Below are 25520 nucleotides of genomic sequence, written 5' to 3' on the forward strand. Positions count from 1 at the left end.
GTGTACCTTAAGCGAGTTATCCTGGAGTACAAAACTCAGAGGAGTTGCTGTTACATGAGGTGGTTGTGCTGCTGTCTGGAGTGACTTGACAGGCTGGAGAAATGGTCTGAGAGGAACCTTCTGAAGTTCAACACAGACGAGTGCCAAGTCCTTCCCCTGGGAAGGTACAGCCGTGGGCACCAGTTCGTGCTGGGGGCACCTGGCTGCAAAGCACCTTGGCAGAAAAGGCCCAGGGGGTCCTGGTGGACATCAAGTTCAACATGAAGCAACAGTGAGCCTTTGTGGCAAAGAAGCTGAATGGTGTCCTGGATTGCGTTAGACAAGAAGGTGGCCGGATGTGATCCTTCTCTTCCACTCAGCCCTGGTGAGGCCAGACGTGGAGTGCTGTGTCCAGTTTTGGGCTCCCCAGTTTAAGAGAAAGTCTAGAGAAGGGCCCCTAAGATGATGAAGGGACCGGAGCATCTCTCCAATGAGGAAAGACTGTTCATCCTAGAAAAGAGAAGGCTCAGAGGGATCATCTCATCAATTGTGTATAAACACCTGAAGGGAGGGGGCAAAGGATACAGAGCCAGGCTCTTATCAGTAGTGCCCAGTGACAGGACAAGGGGCAACAGGCACACACCAACACACAGGAGGCTCCCTCTGAGCCTCAGGAAGCAGTTTTACACTGTGAGGGTGACTGAACGCTGGCACAGGTTACAGGTTGCCCAGGGAGGTTGTGAAATCTCCAGCCTTGGAGATACTTAGAAGCTGTTTGTGGCCATTGATGATTTATTTAGTCATGCATTTTTATTTGAAGTCACTGGTCGGTACAGAGGGATGTCTCATCAGAGGGAGGAGTGGGTGTTGACTGCCGCTTGGAATAGGCCCAAAAGACTGATAAAATTAATTCTGTTACTCCTACACACCAAACCCTTGACAGATGCTTTTCTTCCCCTGATGCTTTCTGTAACTCCTCGTCAACCTGTTCAGATTCCGTTTTCCAACCAGGGCACAAAAGCAGGTAAATTCCTACAAAGCAAAGTAAGCCTTTTAAGGCTGAGTGTTGCCGAACTGTGTAGGGGATTCAGCTGCTTTGCTGCTATTAGCCAGCTCAGCAAATCAATTAAAAACCACATGGTGTTTAGAGGCAAAGATAAATAACACTTTATTGCATGTCTGTTATTTAAGACTACTTTATTTTCCTTTTCTGCTCACTAATATGCTAACAAAACCAACAGTCCTTGTTGCCTCTCTTCACATATGCTTGTCTGGATCAAGGATGGAAATAACAAATGAGTATAATTTGTGAATCAAATGTTTGGGAGGAAGAAATAGAGATAATAGAACTAAAGCGACATTTAGGTTGTATGTAATTGCCCTTACTGAGTAAGGAGCATTTGGTAACTCAGTCCTTGCTATTGTATTTGCTTGCCTGATTTTTCTTAAATTTTCAAGATTAAATTTAAAATTCTAGGCAGTGTTGCTGTTGTGTTGGAAGAACTGCAGTGTAAGTAAAGACTTGTACATTTAAAGAGAAAAAAGGGGGGGAAGTGTACTAAGAGTAGTCAGTAGCTGTTAAAACTTGCCCTAATAGATTTTGGAGTCTGTGTGTGGTCACTGCTGCCATGACTCTGTCAGCATTTTAGGCATGATAGCAGCCAAGCAGGGATGCAAATGTCTGTTGCTTTATGAACTTGCTGAACACAGTCATGATTTATGGTCACTGAAATTCAAAGTATGCTGATAGCCAGTCATGGGGTGTTTTTCATACAAAACCAAAGTTCTTTTTCCTTCTGTGATAGCTGTCAAGAGAGGCAAATTTTCTATTTTCCCATCTTAGCATTTTACAACAATTTATTTTTTTGTATAAAGAACTTAAAATCCAGTCACCCAACTTGGGTGAGAAATAACACCTCCCTGCCCCCAATCCTCCAGATCCTGGAGGGATTGTTCTGAAAAATACTGAAGCTCTATTTTAAATAATCTGCTTTGAGACTTGGCAGGCTCTGATCACATGGCAAAGTGCACATAATGTGGTCACACTGTGTGAGCATGTACCCAGTTAACCAAGAAATTGAGATACGATTCTAAAGGCAGAGAAATAATCATTTGGTACAATGAAAAATGCTGATCACTTATCAGTGTTTGGTGACTTTTCATTAGTAGGGTAGGGGAAAAGGGCTTAAGCAATTTTTCTTTGATTAATGATCTTATTAGAAGGAATGAGTGATTGTGTACATGTCCTCTGTGAAACTGTTCTTTATTTTCATAGTAGCTGGCATGCTCTTGCAAAGGCAGTGAGATCTTATTGAACAAGTTTCATGGTTCCTATAAAACTATATAAAGCATTTCTTTATGGAAATGCACAACACACATTTAACCTGTCTGAAATCTTCTGGGAGTAATGGAGTGTTAATTTAAATATTAAAATTTAAAAAAATTATAATCTTCTACAACATGAAATCCCAATCAGACTTTTCAGGTCTTTTCCATACATCATAAGGAAATGTAAATAGCGTACAAGTTTAATTTATTTGCAATTTGTACTCATTAACTTCAAGTATTAACATAGAGATCCTAATCTCAGTGGTAATTATAAGTTGATTGTTAATCTGTTCTTCCACTTAGGGAGTTCACTTACTTCTTTTCCTATTTGAAGTTACCTAAAGGTGTTTTAATCTTTCAGATCAAGTAGTGCCTGCACCACCTCACTCATCTTTGGGTCCCTGGTCTATTGCCACCTACGTACTAGATTTTGCTTCCCCCGAAGCCTTTCAAGACTGTTCTTGGCAACTGGCTTGACAGGGCTGCTGGAGACGAGACTGAAATGCGCTCTGCTTCCTCCACACAGAGCTCAGTAAACAAGCTGTGATCCTCTGCTTGGCAGGAGGCAGAGCTGCCGCTGCTGCCAGCCTGGGAGGGGGATGCAGAGCAGCAGTGATGTGTGGCAGCAAATAAAATATCCCTTTCTGGGACTTTTGGTAAGTTGAATCACACATTGGTCTAATGTGAAGGTTTGTGAAATATTTATCTGCTTCTTCAAGATGTATTAAGAGTATGCTAAGCGTGTACACTTAGTGGTGTATGTGGTGCACTTAGCTAAAATTAAATTAAAGGAATAATGTATGGAGTAGGTTAGGCTAGGTTTAACTTGCTAAGCAGTGATTTAAGCTTAAAAAAATAAAAATGAAAAAGGAGATTTGAGGTGATTTGTCAAAGAATGGTTTGGGTTGGAAGGAATGTTAAAGATTATCTAGTTTCAACACTCCCCCACTGCCCAATGGGCGGAGATACCTTCCACTGGATCAGGTTGCTCAGAGCTCCATCCAGCTGGGCCTTAAACACCTCTAGGGATGAGGCATCCACAACATCTCTGGGCAACCTGGTCCAGTATCTCACCATCCTCTGATTATGTCCGTGACCTTTCTGTGGACTCACTCCAACAGCCCGAGTCCTTCTTACATTGGCAGCACAAGAGATGGGTGCACTACTCCATGTGGGGGTCTCATGAGGTCTCAGCGTAGAGGGGAAGAATCACCTCCCTCAAACTGCTGGTCACACTTCTTTTGATGCAGCCCAGAACACAGTTGGCTTTCTGGACTGCAAGTGCATATTGCTGGGTCATGTTGAGCTTTTTGTCCACCAATACCTGCAAGTCCTTCTTCTCAGAGCTGTTCTCAATCCATTCTCTGCCCAGCCTGTACTTGTGCTTGCCCAACCCACATGCAGGACCTTGCACTTGTCCTTGTTGGCCTTTGTGAGATTCACATGGGCTCATGTCTGAAGCCTGTGAAGGTCCATCTGGATGGTATCCCCTCCATCCAGTGTGTTGACTGCACCACACAGCTTGGTGTTGTCAGCAGACTTGCTGACAGTGCACTCAGTCTCACTGCCCATGTCACCAACAAAGATGTTAAACAGTGCTGTTGCGATGCTGACCCCTGGGGAACACCACTTGTCACCAGTCTCCACTTGGACACTGAGCTGTTGACTGCAACTCTCTGGGTGCGACCATCCAAGACAATTCTTTGTCCACTGAGTGGTGCATCCGTCAAATCCATGCCTCTCCAGTTTAAAGACAAGGATGTCATGTGAGACAGTGCCAAATGCTTTGCACAAGTCCAGGTACATGACGTCAGTTGTTTTGCCCTTATCCACCAACACTGTAACCCCAGGGTAGAAGGTCACCAGATTTGTCAGGCACAGTTTGCACTTAGTGAAGGCATGTTGGCTGTCAAAAATCACCTCCTTATTTTCCATATGCCTCAGCATAGTTTCCAGAAGGAGCTGCTCCATGATCTTTCAGGGCACTTAAGTGAGAGTGGCTGGCCTGTAGTTCACCGAGTCTTCTGTTTTTCCTTTTTAAAAAATGGGTGTTATGTTTCCCCTTCCAGTCAGTGGGAACTTCACTGGACTGCCACAACTTCTCAAATATGATGGATAGCGGTGTAGCCTGTTAATCATAGAATCATAGAATCAGCCAGGTTGGAAGGGACCTCTGAGATCATTAAGTCCAACCCTTGATCCAACACCGCCGTGGTTACTAGACCATGGCACTAAGTGCCACAGTCTCATCTTAAAAACCTGCAGGGACGGAGAATCCACCACTTCCCTGGGCAGCCCATTCCAATGCCTGATTACCCTCTCTGTAAAGAATTTCTTCCTAATATCTAACCTAAACCTCCCCTGGCACAGCTTAAGACCGTGCCTTGTCTTACTGATAGCTGCCTGGGAGAAGAGACCAACCCCCACCTGGCTAGAACCTCCTTTCAGATAGTTGTAGAGAGGGATGAGGTCTCCCCTGAGCCTCCTCTTCTCCAGGCTGAACAACCCCAGCTCCCTCAGCCTCTCCTCATTGGACTTGTGCTCGAGTCCCTTCACCAGCCTCGTTGCTCTTCTCTGGACCTGCTCCAGCACCTCAATATCCTTCCTGAACTGAGGGGCCCAGAACTGGACACAGTACTCCAGGTGTGGCCTCACCAGTCCTGAGTACAGGGGAAGAATCACTTCCCTGGTCCTGCTGGCCACACTGTTCCTGATACAGGCCAGGATGCCATTGGTGTTCTTGGCCACCTGGGCACACTGCTAGCTCATGTTCAGCTTCCTGTCAATCCAGACTCCCAGGTCCCTTTTCTGCCTGGCTGCTCTCCAGCCAATCTGTCCCCAGCCTGTAGCGCTGCTTGGGGTTATTGTGGCCAAAGTGCAGGACCTGGCACTTGGCCTTGTTGAACCTCATCCTGTTGGAAAAAAATAAAAAAATCCATTAGCCATGGCGAGTCTGGAAGAGCCCAATCCAGACCCCCAGGGAGACCCCCCAGAGCCCCGCCCCCAGCGCAGAATGCACCATGTAGTGTTTGATCTGTTGCTGTTCCCCGAACGGGGGGGCCCAAAAGGCCTCTCAGAAGAACCAAACCACGTTCATCACCCAGAGGAAGGGCAGCAGCAGGAACCCCCCTGGAAGTATTTCCGGCACAGCTCCAGTTTCTCCTCATTGGAGACTCGGTCCAGGTTCATCATTGCTGCCGCTGCTGGTTCCTCCTTCCAGCCCCGCCCCCCCGACCAGTTCTCTCAGGACCCTTGAATTTATCTCATGAAGTCCCATGGACTTGTGCACCTTCATGTTCCTAAAATGGTCTTGAACCTGATCTTCTCCTACAGTGGGTGGTTCTTCATTCTCCCAGTCCCCGGGTTTGCCTTCTGCAACTTGGGTGGTGTGGCTGGTGCAGTTATCAGTGAAGACTGAGGAAAAAAAGTAAATTGAATACTTCAGCTTTCTCCATATCCCAGGTAACCAGATCTCCTGTTTCCATCTGAAGAGGGTGCATATTTTCCCTAGTCTTCCTCTTATCACACCTATAGAAGCTTTTCTTGTTGCCCGTGACAAGCCCTGGCCAGATGTAATTCTATCAGGACTTTAGCTTTCCTAACCTGATCCCTGGCTGTCTGGACAATTTCTTTGTGTTCCTTCCAAGCTACGTGTCCTTGCTTCCACTCTCCTTTAAGCTTCCTTTTTGTGTTTGAGTTTATCCAGGAGTTCTTTGATCATCTACCCAGGCCTCATGGTGTTTTGCCTGAATTCCTCTTTGTTGAGATGCATCCTCTTCGTTGGTGATCCTTGAATATTAACCAGCTTTCTTGGGCCCCTCTTCCCCCCTGGGCTTTATCCCATGGTCCTCTCCAAGCAGATCCCTGAGGAATCCAAAGTTTGTTTTCCTGAGTCCAGGATAGTGAGCTTGCTGTGTGCCCTTCCCCCTGCCTTAAGGACCTTGAACTCCACTATTTCATGATCACTGCAGCTCAGGCTGCCCTTGAGTTTCACATTCCCCAGCAGCCCCTCCTTGTCGGTGAGAAAAAGTTCCAGCACAGCACCTCTTCTCATTGGCTCCTCTGTGACTTGGAGAAGGAAGTTACCACCATTGCATTCCAGGAACCTCCTGGGTTGTTATGTCCTGCTGTTCTGTCCCTCCAGCAGGCATTGAGGTGATATCCGTGAGGACCAGGGATTGTGACTGTGAGGTTGCTCTTGTCTGTCTATAGAGGGTTTCATCTGGTTGGTCCTTCTGGTCAGGTGACCTGTAGTAGACCCCCACTATAATGTCACCTGTCCCTTCCCTCCCTTTAAATCCTGACCCATAAGCTCTTGGCCTGCTCTTCATCTCTCCCCATTTAGAACTGGTAAACCCGAGTTTGTCTCCATTTTCTTCTTCCCAGGATAGACCAAACTCAGAAGGTCTTTCTCCTGTTCATAATAAAAGAAATAATTGTGCTAGATGTTAATTCTTCCAGCTTTGTTAATCAGCCTTTAGATCTATGAGTATTTTTGTGGCAGGGTACGTAAGAACCCTAATTGTAGTTGAAAGGTGGGGATTTTCCTCCTTTAAAGTGAACTGAAAACTCCATTCAGGAATGTGATGGATCAGATCCCTGGTAAGCTTGCAGGCATACTTTGGCACCTGTACAAATGTTTGCCTACTTTACATAGTCAGTGCCAGTATACTCGAGTGCAGTCATAGGTCTTATAGGTAGTGTGCAGAGCAGGCAGGCTTGCCTTATTTAAATAAGGCAGTATGTAGATATAAACAGTAGAAATTTTTGTGCTGTTTTAAAATGAAGTATCTGAGAATAAGGTAACGCTCTTCACATATCTTTCAGGTTACTCGCTTTCAGTTCATTTGCCAAGAGTGAAAGTCATGGCTTCAAGACTTTCAAAATCTTTCTGACTAGCTCACACATAATTAAACTTTCAATTTTTGGGTTTAATTTTTTTTTCCTGGCATTAGACACATCAGTTTTTTAGTAATCTGGAGCTTTCTTCTGTAGCTAGTTAGTGTAGTAACATTCCAGTATTTTGAGCTTAAAAACTAAAATTGAAAGAGCAGTAGAAAGCATGCTAATACTACCTTTGCTATTAGTAATAAGATGAACAATGTTCTTTGTGTTCCATTCATGGAAATCCATGGATTTGTTTATTCTAAAATGCAATTTTCTTCTTCTCCTTTTTTTTTCTTATTCTAACCAATTCACAGTCTTACAACATACTAAACAGTTCTTTCACTCTGATTTATAATGTATAACCTTATCTGTAGTACGGTCTGCATAAGTTAAAGCGCAGTTGCTATCTCTTTTACTAGCTTCATGCTAGTCATTAAAAAATCTAAATACTGTTTGCAAGGAAAGATTTCACTCCTTAGAAAAAAGTCTGCATACTTTGCATATGGTCTAGTGAAAGATGTCCCTGTCCACCACAGGGGGGTTGGAACTAGATGATCTTTAAGGTCCCTTCCAACCCAGGCTATCCTGTGATTCTGTGATATAAAGAAGGTGAAGATAACACTTCTGACGTTGTGCTAGAGGGCTACTTTGGTTTCTTAATCGTGCTTATAAGCATGGTAATTTAAATAAGAGAAGTGCTGTTTCCCTAAAGGGGAAGTCGACAAAAATTATTGTTTGAAGAGTAGCAATAATCTACATGAAGTGGGGTTTTTTTCTCTGCTAATAGATAACTAATATAGAGGCTCATGAGCAATGTGTATGTGATAAATTTTCCCTGACCCTTTATTTGCACAATCTAAATGTTGTGTGTGAAATACAGATGTACAGCTGTGGTTGTCTTTTGTTACCCTCCTCACTTCCTTAACCATTTGCAGTGGGGATTTAAAACTACAACTACATGGTTATTGTTACATTTTGGAGGGACGTAGAGCTACTGTAATTCCAAATCCCATGCTCAGTTTTCCTTCTTGGTTGAAGTGGCAGCCGTGAATTGTGTCATGGTGGGAGGGAAGGGCAGGAGGGCACATTACTGTGTTTTTGAAGGAGATAGAATACGTTGCTTAAAAGTACCAGGCTGTCTCCACAGCAGCGACATCGCATGCGGGCTTCGCCCGAGGTCAGGAGCACGATGTGCGCGGCCGAGCCCTGGGGCGGCGGGAGCCGCGTGACCGGCATCTCCAGGCTTCCCACTGGAGCCATCCAGCGCAGGGGATCCACCGCTGGCTGCCGGGGTGAGCGCGGAGCCATTCTTCCGCCTTCACTTCCTCGGCTCTTTAGGCCCCATTGAGCGTCGAACAGTGGCGCGGGACAAAAGCTGTATACACTGTACAAACAGAGCACTAAAGCGGCAGTACACTGACTCATTCTTCGCTCTGTGTGAGAACTGAGGGGGACTCTATTCACCGCCTTTGTGCCGGTGTCTGTCAACAGCGCTGTTTGAGGCCAGCCCCATTGTGCCGGCCAATGTTTCTTATTGACCCGAGTCTGTGCCCGCAATGTTCCCAGGGTCGAAGTTGCGAGCGAGAGAATGTTTGAAAAGGGGTAATCGTAGGCTAAATGCGTTTTGCTGCATTGTCGTCTGACCTATTAAATCTAAACTGCGGTCCGCGTTCATGCAAACAGGTAATTATGTAGTCACAGCTGCGGCCATTGACATCTGGTTACCGCCCCGTGGAAAAAGGGGATGGGGTGCTCGCCTCTCCCTCCAGGCTCTCAAGCGCTGAACTTTAATGATATTAACTGAAAATAGAGGGTGGATTAGCGAGACTGACAGGTCAACAAGGTGGATACTTTATCCATGTAGGCAGAAATAAGTCCGAATGCAGTTACTGGGGTATTTCTGCTACATTATGCATCACATTTTTCCCATAGCTGCAGGCTTGGTTGTTATTATTTAGGGTTTTTAGATCTGGAGAAGCTGCAAAATACTTCTTCTGTCATCCTGTTGTGCAGTACAGTTCTGCAAATAGCCACCACATTAACTATTTTTTTTTTCTAAACTGAGAAGCTTACAATGGTTCTGGTCCCCAGAGGAAGAGTTGTCAGGATTTCTAGATAACAAACCTTCATTATCAATAGGCCAGCATTTCAAAACTTAGTGGTAAGTGTACAAGGGTAATAAAACATTCCTGGCCATAAATTATTTTAGGGAACTGCTTTTTCTTTTAATGTACTTTGGAACTTAGGCACATTTGCATGTGAATTGGTCTGGCACATCCTCTCTCTCATCCCCTTCTGCTCTCCCCCCTTCTGCTGGGAGGGAAGAGATCTCTACATAACATACATAATTATTAAAAAAGCCTGCTTTTCTGTCCTGTGCAACTTTCAGCGGTTGAGATAGACAACAACCACTATAGAAAATAAGAGAGAGGGTTACATGGCCTGGGGTGACTTTCATGGCACATCAAAGCTGGGAGCACACTCAGTGCTGGGCAGCCCTGGCTGCTGAGCAGGAGGGGAATGCAGCCAGCTGATAAATCCCTGCTTCAAGGGATCTCATGCAGGAATTAATGGTTAGCTACTTCTCCTTGTGTTTGCATCCCTGTGCTGCTCCTTTGGAGTAAATTATTCTGAAGCACTGTTGCAATGTGGAGTGTTGTGCAACAGGGAGAGTAGGTGCTACATTTTATGGCTTATATATATATATATAAAATCTTCCATAGTTATGGGAGGACTGTAATTGCCAAAGGAGTGAAACATTTTTCTTCAAAGGCATGTCCAGTGTTACAGAGGAGAGCTGGTTTTTCACTCATGGAGCAGGGAGAGAAAAAAGATGATCTACTCAGACTCAAGGGAACCTGCTTGTATTGTGAATCTCTAAAATGGTCTTGTACATCTGTTATGTAATTAGCTTTTTCTCTTTCTCTGTGGGTTGATTTTTTTACTTGATTTCTACCTTTTTCTACTCCTTACAGGCCTCTAGGGAATGGACTGGCTTCCTTATGCAAGAAGAAAGGGTAAAAAAGTGCAAACTAAAAATATTCCAAGTGTATCCAGAAATGCGTTGGCATTATCATGTTTTTCAGGCAGAGGACAGTAGGGAAAGACCAAGTCCATCTTCCAGCAAAAGACAGTTAAATTACATCTTCACAATTATCTGACTCTTTGGCTGTTCGATACTTATTGCTGCAGGAAGGAATAAATTTCCTTAGCGACATTTGTAGGCTATATCAACTATATACATATATACATATATATACTTTATACTATATATCGCTGCCTCTGCATGAACACAAATTTTTCCAAATATACAGAACATTCTGTTTATGCATTTCTGGTAGATGTATTAAGTTCATAAAAATACTAGATAGTCTTAGGAATTTGTTGTTTCTCACCTCTGTAGCTCTATCTTCTAAACCATTTGCCCATTTCTCTACTTAAAACAAATATTCAAAATAGAGTATTTCCTTTTCAGCAGCCACTGATTTTTTCTACTATAAAGGAAATACCAGGGAATAGTATTTATCTAAAGGACGCAATGGTCTAAGTCGTTCTCCTAAGCTGTATTATCTGTAGAGCAGACAAATGAGACTGAACATTTATCCTGTAGAAGTCTGTAAATGCCTTACACTCTTTAAAATACTTTAATTCTGTAACTGAGAAAACCTGTTCTGCTTCAAATATGAAAAGGAAGTTCAGAAAGAACTTGAAATGACAATTCTCAGCAGAGATCAAGAAGCTTCCTGGTTAAATTGTGTTTTCCCCTGACCTAATAAGTAAAACTTGAGCAAATTTTAATTTGGATACCCCAGTTTTGATGTCATGTGCATCCTGTGATGTCTCAACTGTAATTCTGCATGTCATTCAAAAGGAGTTATAAGAATACACTTTTCAAAGTGGCAAAGATGATTTTTCCTTAGATACATCACTGACTTACTGAAATAGGCATTAACCACTCTTGTATGTTTGGAAGCTGGTGCTGTATAATGAAAGAAAGGTTGAAAACTTAGATGTGGGAATTATTATGTGCTCAGTGTTTTGGAGCAGTAAGGTGACATCAATGAAATCGGGGCAAACCTTGCATGGTATGTGTAACTTAGCTTCATGCTTCAGCCAGTAAGGCATTATAGACAAAGTTCTTGTAGTTCTAGACAAAATAAGAGAGCAGTGAACGTAGACTTCTTGGATATGCACTGCACATGCAATATGTGTACTCAATATCCTGACCTGCACTTGGTGGAGAATAATGTCAGTGTGGGCTCATGAGGTTTTCCCAAAATGAAAAATTCATGACATTAGTGGTCTAATTAATTTTCTTGAAGCAGTGGTAGGTTGTAGAAGTGAAAGGCAAATAACCATAAAGAATTTCAGTTGAAATTAGTAATGAGGGGTTTTTCTTTTTTTTTTCTTGGAGATGATAGTACTTGAAATGGTTACTATTAAATGGAAAACAAGATGTCTCTGCTCAATGCTTAGCAGCTTTTCCTTTATCTTTCACAGTAGCATGTTCTATTGCCTGAAAAACTTACAGTAATTTATTATACCTTTTACAAAGAATTCCACTTGATTTTCTTTTAAAAAGACTTGTCTTTGTGGAGGATTAGATTACAATTAACTTTTAATACATCTCTTTTTCTGTTTTAGTTTATATGAGTTAGCTTATGTGAGACTATTCACAATGCAACTGTACTATCCATCGATTGGTATGTATGCAATGGAAATGGAAATCAATAGGATTCTTTCTGAAGCTGATATACTTACTGGTAAAGTCAGCCCTAAATACGATGCATTAATATGCAATTCATATATGATACATATGTAGTGATAATCTAAATGGGCTTAATTCATGTACCTTTCTTAGAAGGAGAATGAAGTGTGAGTCAAAAAGAAAGCTGGTTTCTGAGAGAAATTAGTTGGCTTGTTTCAACAAAGGGCCCCAGGATATTATAACCTCTGTGTAAAAATAACAGCACACTTGGCACACATTGCCCCTGTGAGTTCAAAAGAATTGTATGGAAACTGAAATAACCTTTCTAAAAATATATTTGAGGGCATACCTTTTGGGTACTGGAATTAATATTCCTATAGCACCAAGTGGGACAGCCCTTTTCCAATACATAGTGTTTGTGGATTACACCTGTAAAGAAAATATGGCAGTGAAGCATAGGAATGGGCAATACCTGTGGATAAAGGCTTATCTGTTGCGACTACTCCTTTCAGGATTTGTCTTTATACAGCCTGTGGAAAAGACTTTGTGGTTCTGCTAACTATCCAGCTGAATGTTAACATTTTTTCTTACAAAAATTTTCTTCAGGTTTTTAAAAAAGTGCATTTATCTCAGCAGAGAACTGAAATAGTGCAAACATTTGAATTATTCTTACTAAATTAAAAAAAAATTCTTAAACCCACTAGGCATCTCATTTATTTTGGTTTAAAAATGTACAGTATCATCTAATACTGAGGCAACATTATGAGCTTGTTTATGTAACATATATTGGTTTCTGGATTTCTTCGAAATGAAGAACTCAGGTGTTGCTCTCCAAAAATACAGGTATAGGGAGGATCAGATATTTTAGTTGTTAACATACTGTCTAAAGCAGATAATTAGATTTCAGAAAAGGAAAACATGTCCACCACCAAGATCAGATCAGTAATGGCTTTGGAAAACAGCTCTGGTTTTCCTGCCACTGTGGCTAATGCACAGTAAGAGCAAAGACGTGGAATTGGCTTACAAATTAACCTCGTTTAGACTCTGTAATATTCAGATTTTTGTCGCCCTGAAGTAATCAAGGGCTCCATTACAAATGCCTTGTTATACTCTGCAATATGAGGACAACTGGCTGGTCAACTACATTTTCTGGTTTTTTTACCTCTTTAAAAGTTGAAACAGTTTGCTTTTTCCTGTTGGTTTTATTGCACATAGACATTTATCATATTCAAGTTACGATTATTCCCCCCTCCCAGTTACTAGAATGAAATTAACTTAGTTTGTCTCTCAGTCACATTGTGACTTATATTGCTTTTCATTAGGGAAAATTTCCATGTACAGACAGGATGCAGTGGTTAAACAGGGTTTTTGAAGAAGAAATATAGATTACAATAGATGCAAACAGCCTCGACATGGGCTTCCTTTTACCCCCTCTGACTATTGTCACAGCTTCCCCTCATTCAGTTCAGTGGTGGTTGTTCTTTCCGTGAGACCAATAGATAGGATTGATAGATCAGCAAATGTTGTGTTTATGTTTGATCTCTTGTGAAATAAAAATGCAGCTCTGGATTCTTCAGAATTCGTCATTTCCCTTACAGCAACATTGCTGCTCTGCAGCCTTCAAGAACGGAACAAAAAACTATTTGGAGAGTAAAGAATTTTCTACAGCCTGTTCTTAATTAATTTTTTTTAAAGGAATTTCTACTCTTTGACAAAGTGAGATATTTTTCTTCAAAAGGAAATAGACTTGGCAATACGCACCAAATTCATACAGGAGGAATGCTTATTCACTTTTAGAAATGCTGCTAAAAGTCATGGTGCCAACTACCTCTTTAATTCATCCTCATTTATAGAATTGACAAGGTAAAAACTTGAAGGACTTGGAGACTTCACAGTACCAGTAACGGCAAAGCTGCTCGGGTATTTTTAGAAAGAATGTGCTTATACCTTGGTGCTTCTGGAGAAGGTATGTGCAGCAGAGGGTTAACTCCCTGACATACTGAAGTGTCTTAATTAGAGCTTGGCAAAGAGCCATGGTCAGTAGAGAATATGCAGTGCCTGAGACAGTAGCAGTAACTAGTGGTTTGATCCTCTGCGAGGTGTCCTGCATTCAGCAGCACTCTCTGCCTGTGCCTACCTGTTGTGGGAAAGCAAGATGCTGCTCAGACCTGAAACAAAGCACCCAAGCATTTTCCCATCCAGCTTCACCATTGTAGACTTTAAAAGAAAGGACGCGGGGATGTGGCGAGGGGGGAGATACCTGTCAATAAAAGCAGCTTTGCAGCGACTCGCTGCACATAGTGGCCTGCAGTTGAAGGAATAGCAAGTTGAAATGGCAGAGCAAATCTGGTTTTGCACAATGTAGGGAATGAGTGCAATACTTGCTTTAAAACAGAAAAATGGGAGAATTTGAAGTTTCAGGCTGAGAAGATTTTTTTAAAACATTTATGACCTCTAGTGATTCTTTTCAAATTGGGAATTACTGCATGTTTTTTTAAGAATGTAAGAATTGTAAGAATTATTAATAGATACTTCTTTCCAAGTTTATGGCCTATTTACAGTCCTGATGGGAAAAATACAACATCAAGTTGCCCAATTAATCCTATATTATCATAGGATGGACGATACAGATTAAATGGAAAACGAACCACCAAACCTGTTATTTAAACATGAAATAATAGAACTACTTACAGTTTCAGGACTAGGTTGCTGGATCTTAAAATGAGAAATACAGAGATACAGACTTGGGATAAAATTGAGCTGATAACATTGTATCTGTAGAGGCTTATATTCAGAGAAACAGTAGGGTAGGTACTTCTCTAGCTGGTGTGTCTGTAAAGTGTGCAGAAAGGCATGGTTTTCACAATTAAGAAAAACCCCAGAATTTGTAAGACTGCATCTTGGGTTCTCTGTGAATATTGAAATGTCCCATACCCATATTTGAAGAAAAATGTGTTGTAAGTTTGAGGAAGGTTCTGGAGGTATTAACAGTAGTTGAACTCTTCTATCTTTCACTAAATTTCAGTGGAAATGAAACACCTAAATCCAGAATGTGAAGACCTAAAAGTTATCTTCTTTTAGGTGCAACAACATACATAATGCATTGCAGTCTGACTGTACAAAAACTCAGTACCAAAAATAGTCTTTACTGGTATTAATATTTAATAATAAATAACAAGATCGAATAAAAAACACACTTTAAGTAGAAATAGAAGAGCAAAGTCCATACTTAAATTATATTTCTGTAAACAGTTTGCGTGTGTGTTTGTTTATTCTAAGGAATGAAACAGGTCTATGTGAATTTGTATTTAGACACTTGTAAAAATAACATTTTGACCCAGTTGTCTGAGACCAGTTATTTTGTGAGAGAACTTCCGAGGATCAATAAAGATCTACCATGAGAAAATACGTATTGGAATTTATAATGAATATTTATAGTGAAAAATTCTGTAGCTAAATTATTTGAAAATTAAGTATATAGCACATGTTTCACTCATACTTGAAATATTTAATTCAATATGTTTTGTGGACGGAAGAGAAACAGTGCATTTCAGAAGCTTGACATTGGCAAGTGTTTTTGTGACATCTCAGTGGCCTTCTGATAGCAAATTAGGAAGTCAGGAGCTATACAATACATGCAAAACTCATTTTAAAATCATAGTGCACAATTGTCAGCGGGTAGTTCATTGTCTGAATGAAAAGATTCACTGAGTTTGCTTCCATGGGACACTGCCTTGGGTTAATGGTACCAGTATTTTCATTATTGATCAGGGTGATGGAATCCTGAGTGTGCTCGTTAAATATGTAGGTGATGCCCAGCTGAGAGGCTGCTAATCCAGTTTCTGGTTCTTTTAAACTGTAATATGGCTTTAGGTTTGAAAATTAAGTTGAAAAGTTGGAGAAGGGGTCTGAAAAAAATATTGGCAATCAAAAGGTACAGTTACATACCTTTGTGTTGGACATACACAGAGTTGGGAATCAAATGATAGGCAGTGATTCAAGTAAACCTTGATGTTACTGCAGTTATGAAGCTATGTATGAAGAAAGAAAATCATGTGTGTCCACTCCTCCTCCCACTACAAAAACAAGTAATAAGAAATAACTTTTCGAGATAAATAGCTTTTCTAGATAAATATAAAGGGATGTTTTTGATAGATGTTATTATTATTACGATGACTTTTTTCACCCTTCCTTTGTTGGTGATCCATACGACTTCCTTCTCCATCCTTCCTCCATCTGCGGTTGTCTGAGAAACCAGTGAGTGTCCTTTTGTCAAGAGGATTTCTTAGGCTGGGTGGTGGGACAAATCCTCACGTGTTGTAAAATGTGTTGGGTTGGGAAGATGGCATTGGCTGGCCTGCCTTCATTTTTTTGGAAGAGCCCCATAGCTGCCATCGTTGTGGTGTATCTGTGATATCCTGCAGTAAGGACAGGTAGTCACTGGTCAAAAGACACTTGTGGCCTTTCAGGCTACTCTGTGAGCATGGTTTTGGTTCATTGAAGCACTGATACTGAGTGTGACCCTCTGCCATGTCAGATGAACGTCAGTCACAATGAGTTTTTGGTGAATAAAGTATGTTATCGAGGGTTTCCCTGAGAATAAAGGGTTAGCTATGGAAAAACTCTTAGCTACACTTATTCAGTCACAGGAAATGTACATTTTCAATGTAGGATTTCTTGGTTTTGATTAAATTGTATTAAAACAAGTACTGAGTTAGTTGCATGCATTTTAATAGGTATAAATGCATGAAAGGAGTAACAGTTTGTTCAGCATGCATTTTTCAATCACTTCTTCAGGTTTTTATTACTTCAAATGAGAGGCAGTACAAGTATAAAAAATTTAAATTGTTTAAAAAATTTAAACCAATTAAAACAAGGTTGCATTCCTGGTGAGAAGAAAGAACAAAGTGTTGCTGAATTACCTTCAATTTAGATTTAGACTTAATTTTTACATCAGTATTTTTATACCAGTGATTTTTAGAAACTCTTCATTTTTGTTTGAACAACAGAAAGTTTCCAGGGCATCTGTGTTTTCCTTTTTCAATGACTAAGTTTTTCTTCCAGGTAAGTGGTGAGATTCCTGGTCTTTGAATGTTTTGGTTTAAGTATAAGGGTAGCTTTTAAAGACTTTACTTCCCTTTAACGCACCTATTTAACTCATTATCTGGGGATATTTGAAAATAATTGAGGTTTTTAAGGTGTTTTGAATGGATGCAGAAGACAGAAGTGAGAGGAAGGGAAGGACTTCTTAGCTAAGCTGTTGCATCTACCTCTCTCCAGCCTGCCTGGGTGCTGATAGCCTACCCCCAGAGCCTCTCGTGGTTGCCTGTGGCTTCTTGTGGAAGAAACAAGAATGTAAAAACAGCCATTTTGGGTAAGGCACCAGTACCTCTTGCAGTACCCAGTCTCCAGCAGTAGCCAGTGCCTGGGAAAGGTTTATGGACAGGGCAATAACTGAGTGGTGCTTTTGTTCAACTTCCAGCTGCTTGTGGCTGGAGGGGCTTCCAGAGCAAGAGATAATGTCCTTGTGGTAATAGCCCTTCACTGGCCTCCCCTACCCCAGTAAAACACTCCTTGAACTTCTGTCAGTTGTTTCACCACCTGCAATAACTTGTGACAGAGTATCGCAGCCTGTGTGAAGTTATTTTTTTCTTAGCTTATCATGCCGTTTTTATTTGATGCCCCCCTACGCCTGAATTAGAAGCAACAATGAACCATTTTACTCACTCGGTGTTTTCTGTGACTCAAGACTCAAATGCATTCCTGTTTGTCACACAAACTTGAGGTTTACCAGGGGTCAGGGTCAGGGGGTACTGGTCACACCGTTCAGTCCTTCCTTTTTGAGGCTGAACAGTCCCAGATATTTTTCCCACTGTTCTCTACACACTTGGAAGTTCAACTATATTCTCTTACAGGAGAGAGGATAAATAAAGGGGTCACTTTTTAAGGCCATTATTTTGTGCAACCACATAAAGTATTTTCTATTTAGTTTTCTTTTTCTTAGGTAAAAGCAAATGCTCAATTTGGTTTTTGACTGCATCAGAATCTGAGGCAAATGTTTTCTTTAAAATCGTGTCTTGTAACCCCACAATCTGCAAAGCAGTAGAAAGTAGTTTAGTGTGCACACGAAGTCTGGATATTTTTCCCTCAGTGTGCACTGATTCACACTTACTTATGGTGAATTTAATTTGTCACTTTATATCCCATTCCCACTACTCTGTGAGGTGCTTATGTAGCTCTTTGTGACTAACATTATTTTTATTAATGTAAATAGTATAACCTTCTTACAGATTTTAAGGGGAGACAGTTTGTATATAGACTGAAGTATTACATTCCATTTATTGAGAAAATTAACCACTTTATTCCTGTTTTTATTTATGTCTTTCCCATTCATCAATGTGATGGTTGTCGTTCTTATTCTGTGACAGCTTAGTGTGGTGTTCTGTGTGCGGTGGGGTTTTTTTATGATCTCCTTTCAAGAGACCCTCTGAAAACCTCTGCAAATTCAAGTAAACTGATTTGAAATGATGCAGATCTGTAGTTTGGCTCCTTTCAGCCTCACACCAAACCATCTAATCCCAATTACACAGTCTTTTAGTTTTCCCACTGAAAAGGGAGGCGGGAGGGCCTCTAATGACTGCCTCTCCTTTCCTTGTAGAAGCTGGAGTGGATCTTGGAACACCATCTGGACAGACTGTGGTAGTATTACAAGGTAACCAGTGCCCTGGGCTAGGGGAAGAGTAAAATGAAATTTCAGGCAAATCAAGTGAGTGGGAAATCAGATATGTGAAAACCTCAAAGAGCATAAATGGGATGCTGGCATATATTGCTAGTGTGCTTTAAAAGTAACATTTTTCTTGGCACCTGGGTCATTCTTGTCCACGGCTTGAGCAGTGTTGTGTGATACAGGAGTGTTTAGGGAAGCCAGAGAAGCAGTTTCTTTGGAGCCGTCCCACTGATTCCACTGTAATTTTGGTCATGCAGCACGTCAGAGGTTGTTGGATAAGTTAAACCACCTTGTTTAACCACTGGCTGCCACTTTAGCCCAGCCTGTCCAATGGGTCCATCTTCTAAAGCTCTGCTCTGCGCTAGTGTGTGTACTGGAGTATGTCTGTCTCTCATAGACATGCAAGAGTGCAAATATATATCTGCAACTTTTAATTTGCTATTAGCTTTTTAAAAGAACTTAGTGTATTGGTTATTAGAACCTGTCAGTAAGAGACTGGATACCAGCCCTCATGGTGGGCTCCGTGTGTGGGATTATTTTGAAGGTAACTTAAATTAACACTTGGATCAAGTAGAAGGACTCTAGAATATGGCACATCATAAACTGTGAGGTCAGTAATGTTATATCAGTAATATAAATCAATGATAATCACAATTATTATGATGTAGTAAATAAAAATAAATAGCATTCTTAACAGATATCCAGTCTGGAGTAAATTTACTCAGAAGAAATTAGCATGATTAAAGCAATGAATTCTTTGAAGTCATAAAGCCCAAGTCATCACCTTCATATTTTCTGTCTGATAAATTCTGAGATTATATTTGGTTCTGTAATGTCTACTTTCATTTCATTACAGACACATCTTCATAAAATATTAATAGTAAGGGGTGTAGGATAAACCCTTTGTGTCTTGTTCCTTGCTGGCTTATCAGCAATGAGAGTGTTCTGGAAGTCATGGTCAACTGCTGCTGCGGAGCCAGCAGATGGAGAGCAAGAACGCTGCTCTGTTTCTATGTGAATATGAAATAAGGAATTCCTATTGTTTGATGAGGAAGATCGTTAAAATGTAATAAACCACCCAATACCATACATAGAAAATGAAGTTTGAGAAGGTTTAATTCTGAAAAGATCCACTCCAGATACTGTGTGTATCCCCTCAAGTCAGTTATTTTCTCCCTTAGAGTATTAAATGTAATCAAAACTTTATGACTGGGCAAATTGGCATTTAATGCGTGTAACATGCAATCTAGCAGCGTGGCCAGCTTATCTATGAACAGTTTATTTTAGCTTCTTGCACCCTGCAGCTGATAGGGGGATATGATTGCAGAAGTGGTGCTTGTAGTAATGCTTTTGTTTTACCCGGGCTTGAAATTGGCACCTGTCAGGTGTATATTGGCAAATGATTATAGTTATGAGAGTAGCGGTACAGCCTCTCTCTGCAGGCAAACACCTAGGGAAGCTGGCAATATAGCAAGTATCCCATTTTATCAATCAGTCATTTCCCTAACAGCATATCTCCTGTTCTGGTAATCCTCTTTTCTTGATTTGAAAATACAACTTTTAGGCATTTTGCAGAAGGTTGCTTTATAACCAACTTTAGTCACAGCAGAAGCATTAATTATATAGTGAACTATGTGATGTGTACTGACAAAAGTATAAAATTTTTCTTCAATATTTTTAGTAATAAATCAGGTAACCTCTAAGAAAATAAAAAGATACATTTTTGCAGTAAAAATTTTGATTAATGAGAAAAGCATCTTTTATTTCAGGTCATGGTGAGGCTGTTAAAAATCTCTGGTTGGAAACAGTCTGTGTACTTACTCAGGATTCTCACTTATGGCAAGAAAAACTTTTTATTTAAAAGAGCTCATCTGTGCACACTCATGTTATCAAGCTTAAAACTTCTTACACAGTGTTTTAATAGGTATTTTGTGGGCTGTTCACAGTAGTGAGCCTTATGTTTTATAGTCAGTGCATCCAGGCTCAGCTGCTCATAGTTTATAAACCTATTCCTTTAAGGTTTTAGTCACTTTGAGTATTAGTTAAGTATGATGGGATAGTGGTACCAACTTCGCTTTGAAGTTTAAAAGCAGTTTTGCCCACTTCTGTAGATTAGGGTCGGTGGAGTTTTGTTTTATTAGGTCCCATCTCCTGCACCCTTCACTACGTACATGCACGCATTTCGGTAATGCCATGAGAGACACAGCTAACACCTGTCGCAAGCAATCCACTCGTTTCTCTTTTTTTTTCCAAGGGGTAAAGTTTCATACAGAATTTTGGTTTTACGGCATTTAATTCATATCTCATTTGTGAAGTTTGCTTCCTAGAAGGAGCCCCAGCTGAAGGAGCGCAGCTTGCCTTGAAGCACAGAAGCGTGCCATGGGGTAGTTCTCATGCAGGCAGGCACTCTTTGCAGAGCCTGTGTCTTGAAAACTTAGGTTTTCACTTGGGAATAAATAACTCCACGTGCTTCAGTGTCAAGAATGCCTTTAGATAATAGAAATCTGCCCACTAGAAGATCTCTCATATATATAATAATGCCCTCTGTCTTGAAATACCTCTAAGTCCAAGGGATGAATATCTTCTAATACAGTGCTGTGTTTCATAAGTCAGTGTGCTGATCAAAGGTGAGATTTGATGAGCTCCTGGTAACCTCTTTTGCCAAGGAACTTCTAGCTGTTGTTTCCTCAGGGGTGGCCTGATGCCTGGGGTAGTGATGATGCAGTTGCCAGGTGCCTGTTTCTTTCCTGTCTCCCATTCTCCTGACAGTTGAGAAACTGAGTCTTTAGTTGGCTTGATGCAGTCCCAGAAATTAGCAGGAAAATGCTCTTCACAGGAGGTGGTGGAACTCAAGTGCTCTCCTCAATTCCCAGCACTTAGAGGAGGTCTGATGGTTTTATCATCTAAGTTACATTTGTCATGTACCTTTGAGAAGCAGTAAGAAAGCAGAATGTCTGAAAATTACTTCAGGAAAAGGCAGTAACCCCGCTTGGCTAGTTTAAGATGTATTTGTTTCTGAGCTCAGACCAGTATCAATCATGACATGACATTTTTTTTCAATATTTTGGTCTTGCATATCACAAGTTTTATGTGAGAACTTAGTGTGGTTGGGACTTTGCTATCTGTAATTAAGTTTTTCTTCACTGAAACCAATATCAGTCTTCCAGTCACGAAATGCCCCACGGTACAAAACCAGGAAATACAGGGGTCAAATTTGCAAAAGTTGGATTGAAAACCCTTTAGGCTTGGTCATTGTTTCCTTATGTATTCAAGGTTTCATGGACCTGCTGGAGTGGGTCCAGAGGAGCAGCATGAGTATGATCACAGGGACGGAGCATTTCTCCTATGAAGACAGGCTGAGAGAGTTGGGATTATTCAACCTGGAGAAGAGAAGGCTGTGGAGAGACCTTATAGAACCTTCCAGTACTTTAAGGGGGCTACAAGAAGACTGTAGATGGACTTTTTACAAGGGCATTGATAGAACAAGGGGGAATGGCTTTAAGCTCAAGGAGGGTAGATTTACATTGGATATTAGGAAGAAATTCTGTCCTGTGAGGGTAGTGAGACACTGGAACAGGTTGTCCAGCGAAGCTGGGGATGCTCCATCCCTGGAAATGTTCAAGGCCCAGCAGGATGGGGCTTTGAGCAACCTGGTCTAGGGGAAAGTGTCCCTGCCCAGGGCAGAGAGATTAGAACTAGATGACCTTTCAGGTCACTTCCAACCTTTCTACGGTTCTATGATTGAAGGAGGGAACTGGATGAGTTGTTTAAATTAGTGGTGGAAGGATGAGTTTATGGTACCAAAGGAAGATTCTGGATACCTGTGACAAGAACCAGAGCTTGCAGTGAACTGGAAGCAAAACTGATGAGGCTGTTCTGAGTAATGCTGAGATGGTAATTCTTTAAATTGTATTTTAGTAACTCCTACAAAAGCTGTCCTTTTTCAGTCTCTTCCTTTCAGAATTAGCTTTCCATAAACAGTCATCATTTTTGCATTATTGTTTATTTTAGAAAATTAGACTGCTCTAAGGTGCCATGAAGAGCAAAGTGGGATAAATGCATGGTGACGAGAGTATTGTCACCACTGATAAGCCTCCTCCTTTATTGATCTTCAGGCAGAACACAGCTGTCTTCAAGTCAATTTAGTAATTTGAGCCATTGTGAACAGACCATACCAAGTTGAATCACTGAGGTTTGTTTGTTTGAATGAATATCTAATTCAAAGGCATTATTCAGGTTTTCCATCTCTGGTCTGTTATTTGTCAGATTTTTCACTGAGTTAATATTGTATCTGCATTGCATCTCAGTTAAAATACTTTAAAAAGGTTGCTTTTTCTCTGCCTTCTGCCTTGTATTTAAGAAAAAATCACACCTTCGAAATAAAGATATGTTAAATATTCTGCCACATGTTTATGCTTTAGTGACTAATTTAGTATGATTAAAGAGGCTCTTTTCCCCTTTTTCTTGTATTATTGATATACTTTTCAAATTAATTTTCTTTATTTTCAAGGGGGAAAAAGTTTAATACTATTGTTAATTGCATAAAAGAATTAACATTGTCAAATACCTGCATTTAATTGGATTTGGAAATACCTTTAAATATATCTTTCATGCTTCTCATCCCACGCACAAGGTGGGTGCAGGTTTTCTGTCTGCAGTTTGACTAGAGGACATTGGGTTTCATCTCAATACGGGCTTGAGCATGTCAAAAACTGAGCTCACAGGCAGCTCCTTCTCACCAGGAGCAGGGATGTGCATACATGAGTGCCATGCAGCGTGTATCCAGAGTGACAGTAAAAAAATACAAGGGAAAAAAAAAGAAAAAAAAGAGAATAAAAAAAATGGAAGTAAAAAAAAAGACTGGCTGCAGCCTGCTGAGCATAAGCAGCTGCTGCTCGCTGTCTTGTGCTGTGAGAGCACCTTTCTGACAGGTTCTCAGGCTCGGCTCCGAGGTCAGTGCAGGATTAGGATGGGAACCCACTTTGCCTCTCCTGACAGCTGCAGTGTTTAGTCACCGCGCGGTGACTTCAGCCCTGTGGCTTCTAAAGAATGTTTAATTAGTTTGCCTGCTATCAAAAATTATCTCAAGCAGAGACACAAACATATGTTGGAATTGAAGAAGACATAGGGGGGCTGGTGAAGGATGGTATCCAAAATATTGTGAAAATTTTTTATATAGGCTGTTGAATTTTGAGTCTGATTTTGTGTTTGTGAGTTTCAGTGCTTTATTTATTTATTCGATATCAACCTATTGAGGATAAAAAGGGAACTGATGCTGTTTTTACAGACATAGTTTTGATTTTGGGTTTGATTTGTAATCTGAGCGTTGTATCTGATGTTGCCATATTCTGCATGGTCTGTGTTTTGGCACGTGGAAGTAAAATTTAAAGTTTTCATAGGTAGTAATCCCAGACTGAAGGGATGCTTTTGTTATACATAATTATTTTTGAAACGTCCCCTGAAACCAACATTTCTTCTCTAATGAAAAAGTATGTTGAAGCAAACAAGTACTCTGCTGTTCTGTCCTGTGGAGTAAGAGCTTGGTGGGAACTTGAGGAGCCTTGGGAAGACACAAGTGCCGTTGTGCGAGGAGAGCCAGCCTGCCTCGCCAGCGCACTGTGAGCACAAGCCAAGTTGAGCAAGTTTGTTATAGATAAAAGCATTGGATCCCTCCTGCTTTCCCCTGGGACTGGCAGTGTCTCGCTGTAAATTGTGACTCCATCACCCCCTGAAATACTTCCTGAAAACCCAACTCTTTTCCAAATAGCTTTTAAAACTGCATGAAATGGATCAGCGTACTCTCCTTTGTAAGCTTTCTGTAAGACAACAAACTGCATTTGAAGGTTAAAAGCCTTTTCACTTGCTGAAATGTTTAGCTGCTTGGCTTGTGGTGGGAGTAGAGATGCAGGAGACGAAATGTGGCAGCACCCACTGGGTTTCACAGCCAGGTACAAGATACAACCTGCAGCCACTGCTTCCACTTGGCCAAACCCCATGAGAATAGTACTCCTCTCCAGGGGCATTTTCCCACCAGGAGGAAAGCTAAGGAGAGGGAGCTAAGGAGAGCTCACTGGCCTGTGGGGTGAGTTGCTGAATATTTAGGTCGAACCAGACCAGCAGAGACTGCAGCACAGAAGTATATGGATACACATTCATAGGAACCCTAAAGACATATGCCCAGCTACCCTGACTGCAGAACAAATTAGGGTTTTTTTTCTATCCTTGTCTTTTACTTTTTTCTTCCTTTCTTTTATTGACTGGTCTTAGAATTTTTTTTTTCCTAACGTTTTGATTGTAACCTCTTCGTGGTGTGGATAATGCCTATGAACCTCAGTCCATATTTATTTAGTGAAAATTGTTCTGAGTTAACATGATCTGTCCTTTTTAAACTACATCCTGAGTAGCATCCTGGCCTGTTTTTCATCTTTACTTGTCCTTCCTTCCTGCTGTTTTAAGCTCAATTAATTTTTCATTAAAAATAAGTTTGTAGGCTTTTTGGGCTAGGAGTTGTATCACCTTGCCTGTTTTGTGCATCCTCAGAATAAAACACCTGTTCCTATTTATGATCTTAGGCTCATACAAAGGGTTGATGACATTGTAGGGAAACAGCCTATTGCATATTCTAGTTTGTATGAATAACTGTCAGTAAGATGTGTCTCTGTACAAGTTGAGATATCAAATTACTGATTTCTGTCACTGACTTTGGAATCCTCAAGAGGAATGTTGTAAATATTAATGAAACATGTTTTTCAACATCCCACTGCTATAACAAACTATTATTCCCCTTTTTTGAAAAAAAAATAAAATTACAGCATGGAAATTGTAAGATGCTCATGAACACAGACCTTTTTGGCAGGAGTAGGAAGTAAGTGAATTTATAATTTTCGTATT

At 40.8% G+C, this 25520-nt stretch overlaps 2 protein-coding genes across 3 annotated transcripts in view; one reads left to right on the plus strand and one right to left on the minus strand.

Moving 5' to 3' along the window:
• Positions 1-25520, plus strand: part of MRPS28 (mitochondrial ribosomal protein S28) — a 79721-nt gene that overhangs the window by 25200 nt on the left and 29001 nt on the right. The window contains exon 3 of one of the 2 annotated variants that reach the window (XM_027689247.1): positions 18561-18614. The exons of the other annotated variant lie outside the window; for it this stretch is intronic. Coding sequence (XP_027545048.1) covers positions 18561-18614 — 54 coding nt within the window. The remainder of the gene's footprint in view (positions 1-18560; positions 18615-25520) is intronic. 2 annotated transcript variants of the gene reach the window in all.
• PSENEN (presenilin enhancer, gamma-secretase subunit) lies at positions 5246-5511 on the minus strand. The gene is given in 2 exon segments (XM_027689462.1): positions 5246-5439; positions 5442-5511. Coding segments are annotated over 2 exon segments (252 nt in total). The 5' UTR covers positions 5500-5511.

Source organism: Neopelma chrysocephalum, unplaced genomic scaffold (genome assembly GCF_003984885.1).
Source record: "Neopelma chrysocephalum unplaced genomic scaffold, ASM398488v2 Primary Assembly neopelma1_22, whole genome shotgun sequence".
NCBI lineage: Eukaryota > Metazoa > Chordata > Aves > Passeriformes > Pipridae > Neopelma > Neopelma chrysocephalum.